The sequence below is a fragment of the Nicotiana tabacum genome, chromosome 2 (genome assembly GCF_000715075.1).
Source record: "Nicotiana tabacum cultivar K326 chromosome 2, ASM71507v2, whole genome shotgun sequence".
NCBI classification, from domain to species: Eukaryota; Viridiplantae; Streptophyta; class Magnoliopsida; order Solanales; family Solanaceae; genus Nicotiana; species Nicotiana tabacum.
Window position 1 is genome coordinate 114,413,980 of NC_134081.1, and position 5,286 is coordinate 114,419,265.

Sequence of the window (5,286 nt, forward strand, 5' to 3'; positions counted from 1 at the left end):
ATTTTAAAAGTTTGGCTAAAAGGTCATAAATCCGGGAAAAGAATATAAATATACATTAACGAGTATTTGGGTGTCGACATTGGACGGCCACCGTGGAATAGCGCATTTTAGCAACCCTACCCCCTATATACCTAAAGCATCACCTGACCCCAGTCCCTGAGAACTGTTCCTTGAATTCTCTATAAAGTCATAATTTTTGCGCCTATAAATTCCAAGTTCCAAAACGAGAAAGTTAGAATCTCCAATTCCATTCAAAACCTCTCTCTACCTTTTCAACTCTTTCTCTCTCACACACATACACACACTCAAAGCTATGAAAGAACACGCAAACGTTGCTGCCACAGCTGACACGTGTAGAACCATCAAAGTCGCCGTCGTCGAGCAGCGCCAATATCTCCGTTCCCAACCGCAAGCCATCAAGCTTTCGCCGTCTCCGGTCCCTACCGCCGACGATTACCCCTATGACTATGACTTTAACTATAATTTCGATGACAACGGTGAAGAGCTCTTTATTCCTCCTCTCAACTTCGCTATGGTCGATAATGGCATTTTCCGTTCAGGCTTCCCTGACTTAGCTAACTTCTCGTTTCTTCAAACTCTTGGCCTTCGTTCCATCATGTAAGCAAATTATTCTACTACTCTAGTTTTTTTGCTATTATTTAGCTTAACTAAAGCTTAGAATTGATGAATTAGGGTTTTGTGTTGACAGATACTTGTGTCCAGAGCCATATCCAGAAGCAAACATGGAGTTTTTAAAGGAAAATGATATTCGCTTGTTTCAGTTCGGTATTAAAAACTGCAAAGTACGCTTTCTCATTTTATCTCATGTTTTTGCTAATAATTAATGTTGCTTCTTTCGCTTAAAATCTTAGTAAATACTCACATTTGAATTGATTCCGCTGATATCTGAAGTTTAATATTCGTAAAGGAGTGATAGGTTAGGATTTTAGAATATTTAGCACTTAGCTTATTACACTTTTGAAATTATGAGTTCATAATATAATATTTGCTAAACTATTATTAGTGTATTTCGTATATACATCTATATTTCATGTCGAAAATACTGGATTTGGTTGAACTCATAGCTAATAAGCTACATCCGCCACTAATGCTCGTTTTTTTGTATCTGGAATTGATCGTACATCATATACATGATTGTTCAAGTTTTAGTAAAAATTATTGCATTTTCTGTTTGCATCATATGATCTTTTGCTTAAGTCATGTGGAAGGATGGAATTAACTGACCATGTCATTTTTTGATTTTCACAAGGAAAATTAATTCGTGATCAGGGTTTGGATTGTGACGAGTGAGGAAGGAAAACTGAAAAGTTGCATATATAAGTAATAAATGCATTTTAGAGAATGCCACAAGATGATAGGTCTAGAATCTGGCCATTGCTGATCTTAAAGGCCATGGTCCACATAGAGTTTATAAATTTATTGCTTTCTGATATATACAAATAATGATCTGTGGATAACCACAAGTACTACTTTAGAGAAAAGAATCAGTATATGTCTGGATCTGGCTATGTTTATTCTTCTTTTTTATTCGTGTTTTTATTTTTCTCAATTGTTGTTTTGGTTTGGGAGAATACCGTCTAAAACTAAATAACTGTCTGTTCAGTCATCTCTTTGTTTAAATCAATACCTAGTTGGCCACCACAGCTACCTCTTAGCTGTGCACTAGGAGTATTAGGAAGAAACTGGCTTGAAGATCAGGTTTCTTTATCCGAATTACCCTTCAAGATTCTAAGTCCTACTCATGCACCTCAATGCTTGTGTCTTTTGTAACACTTGAATCTGTATAAAAAACATAAGATTTGTATAAACTGGAAATCTCGAATTATTATAATCTCAGCTCTGCCTTGTAAGACCTTAAATTAAGTTTTTTCCCATATCCAAAAGGCTTTTTATTTTTCTCCAAATTTGGGATTCTGTTGGTTATGTATGTGATAGTAACCATCTCTAATACCAGTAAGTATTTCCCCTTTTTAAGACGGTCGAGTCTTTATAAACTTGACTTATGCTTAAGTTGTAATGTTGTTGCTTGGAAGGATATCAAATTATTGTCCTTATCCTGTATTTTGGACATCCAATTCCTCTCATGTAGCTTGAGCATACTAGCATAGAACACATGACTTTTGTTATTTAGAAGTAATAATAATTTAGAACTGGTTGTGAGCTGTGAATCCGGGTTTCATTGGATCCAACTTCCTTTTAGCTAGTTTAATCAGAAATATAATTTAGTAGGATGGTTGTACTCCTCCCTGTGAAAAGAAATTAGTGTGCGGAAATGCAAAAGTTAGGTGCAGAAAAAACAAGGCACGTTGGTAATCGCTCAAAAGTTAAAAGATAGTTGAAGATATTTCCTTCATTCATTTAACTGATTAATAAAGTTTCATTTTCTCTCTCTTTTTTTGGATCTTCAAGCAAAGATCAAATGATATCTTTTCCTGATCAACACTGTTCTTTCTATCTTCCAATCTAACTGCTGAAGTTATCAGAATTTTTCCTATCTCCTCTTTTGATCTCTTTATGATTACATCATTAACTGGGCAGTTCCTATGTGTGGTAGGTTGTTTGCTTCAGTCTGCTCTGGTCCCAGCTTAACTTTCAAATGTCTGTCTCGGTTATCGGGTGACAGACTACTCCCTAGATTCCCGCATATGCGGTAAACAAATTACACTTTAAATAAGAACCTTATTCTATTCCTTTTAGCTTGTTTTATTACCTCATCCATAGCAACAAGAGTTCCTAGAGATAGGCATGAGCGGCACATTATTCCTGGCTTCATATTTGCATAACTGGGCAATCATGCAAAGAATAACTAGCTCTATCTTAATGCAGAAAGTTTCGGCTCAGGATGTCGACATTGTCCATGAGTCCACCTGAGATTAAACATGAATAATTGGTAATTCGAGATTAAACAAAATAATGGATAATTTTTTAGCTTGCTGGTGAGAAAAGGGAAAAAATAGAAGAAAATAAAAGATGATAACTCGGGAACACTCACTAAACTCATGCTGGAAATATCGATTAAGGGCTTGGGGTCATCTTCTTCTTCCTTTTTAGGGTCCTTTCCCCCGGCTCATTGCATATCTGAGATAGTGTAGAAACTTTTCCTTAAGGTGTCATTGAACTTTGTGATGCTAAAGATTGATCAGATTCTTTAATCCTCAAAACGAGTATTTCGTTTTGTTCTTTAAGGAAAAAATAAATAAATAATAATAATAATAATAATAATAATTATTATTATTATTATTATTATTATTGTTGTTGTTGTTGATGTTGTTGTTGTTGTTGTTGTTGTTGTTGTTGTTGTTGTTGTTGTTGTTGTTGTTGTTATTATTATTATTTTTTTGAAATGATACTGTCAATTGATGTTAAAATTCTGCTTTTAGGAACCTTTTGTAAATATACCAGAAGAGAAGATTCGTGAAGCATTGGAGGTTCTAATTGGTAGGCTCTTTCAAACGAGAATATCCATTTACAAACTTTTAGTCGAAGTGAGTTAATACTGCTAATCATGCCTTGCTAATGTCTTTAACCTGCTGCTTACAGATGTTAGACATCACCCAGTGTTGATCCATTGCAAACGTGGGAAGGTATGTAATTTTTAATTTTAGGTAAGCCTCGAATTCCAAAGTGAGAGTGTCTTATCTAAATAATGCTTTTGTTTTCCGTCCACTTTCCAGCATCGAACTGGCTGCCTTGTTGGATGCCTGAGAAAATTGCAGAAGTGGTGCCTAACTTCTGTGTTCGATGAGTACCAGCGTTTTGCTGCGGCCAAAGCAAGAGTGTCAGATCAGAGGTTTATGGAGCTTTTTGATGCATCCAGCTTCAAACAACAGTCATTGTCATTTTCGTGTTTAAAGAGGTAACAACCAGTACAGTACACGCAAATAGGGAATCTGCTTCTTTTATTTGATGTGTTGGCTTTCAATAAATTGGAAGAGGTGATGACTTCTTGAAGTTACTTTCGTTTATGAAGGAAATGGTCATTCTTTTTCCATTACAAGGTCAATAAAGAAGATTTATAAGCATCTCCTTCTTAGCTTCCTCGAATTTTCCGTAATGTATTTAGCATAAATAAGTTTAGATTTGTTAAAATTCCATTCACCTGGTAAGAAGCATTTAGTCGAATGCTGAAAGAGTGTAATTTGTTATAAATACCAGGAGTAGAGCTCGTTCTCTCCGTCCGGGTTCTTCCTGCCAACTACGATTAAACCAAGGCAGCTAGAAAGCAAATTGTGCCCGTGATGCTACGTGGTTTCTGATTCTCATACACATATCTGTATCTGTGTGTAACTTATTATGTTGTAGTATGTAGAAGCTTTAATTAGTTGTAATTAGGACGGTCCACAAGCAACAACTGCTCATTGTTGCTGTTGGTTTAGAATAAAGGAGTCTTTTGTAGTTTTTGCAGCTTGTAACGCATTCCTGTATTTGACTTGAATGTCATGACCAATTTAATTCTTAGCACGATATAATTTTTGCCATTTCCCACCTTAAGTGTTATGATGAAATGCAATCATTCTAAGCTGTAAAGGGATACCGCTGGGTTTTATTTTGATGAAATTTCAACTTGATCTCTATTATATAAGCTGCTCTTTGGAGGTCGGAGACTTGTATAGATTGTGGGAATTTCATAATATCAACGATTTTAGATTTTGAATTAGTGATTGAGAAAAAAATGTAATATTTATCATCTTTAATTCTAATAGGTTTATACTGGATTTGCGTTGTAATAATTCTAATAGCTAAAATGAGATAAGATTGGGTGAAACTGCACTGTGCCATTATTCATTATTGCCAATGGTATTATGTAATTATAAGATCTTGTAGGTGAGATATAATAAATAGTGAATTGATTACTCCATGGAAAAAAAAGTTAGAAAGAATTGATTACTCCATTTGTTCGAATTTGTTTACCAATTGTAACATTCATTCTTGAAAATAAAATGTAAATCTATTTTTGAGTAGTACAAAAGATAAAAAGGGATTAGGGGTACTTTTTGTCAATAAAAATTCTGTAATTAAAATATTACTTAGTTTGACTTTATACAGATTAACTTGTCAAATGTGGTATTTTGTAGTCAGTGAAAAATACTAAACCTAATTAGTCAGTCGCAACTAATTTATGATGGTCTCTTTTTATTGATTTCATCATAAGTCGTCATATAGCATTTAAATGCAACAATCAATAGCTCAACCAAGTTTCAGCGCCGCTTAGCCCCCTTCTTCTTCCTCATCAATTCACTGACCATCACCCATTCAAAATGCCAG

General features: G+C 34.7%; 1 protein-coding gene across 1 annotated transcript; it reads left to right on the top strand.

Annotated features, from left to right (window-relative positions):
- Positions 1-206: 206 nt before the first annotated feature.
- Positions 207-4,509, top strand: LOC107759911 (inositol diphosphatase DSP4). The gene is made up of 6 exons (XM_016577914.2): positions 207-618; positions 710-803; positions 3,402-3,459; positions 3,562-3,605; positions 3,696-3,877; positions 4,177-4,509. The coding sequence occupies exons 1-6, from the start codon at positions 314-316 to the stop codon at positions 4,238-4,240; spliced, it is 747 nt and encodes a 248-aa protein (XP_016433400.1). The 5' UTR covers positions 207-313; the 3' UTR covers positions 4,241-4,509.
- Positions 4,510-5,286: the final 777 nt, after the last annotated feature.

Coding starts and splice junctions, on each gene's coding strand:
- LOC107759911 (XM_016577914.2), top strand. CDS start 314: ATGAAAGAACACGCAAACGTTGCTGCCACAGCTGACACGTGTAGAACC. Junction 619..709: donor CTTGGCCTTCGTTCCATCAT/GTAAGCAAATTA, acceptor TTGTGTTGACAG/ATACTTGTGTCCAGAGCCAT. Junction 3,606..3,695: donor TCCATTGCAAACGTGGGAAG/GTATGTAATTTT, acceptor TCCACTTTCCAG/CATCGAACTGGCTGCCTTGT.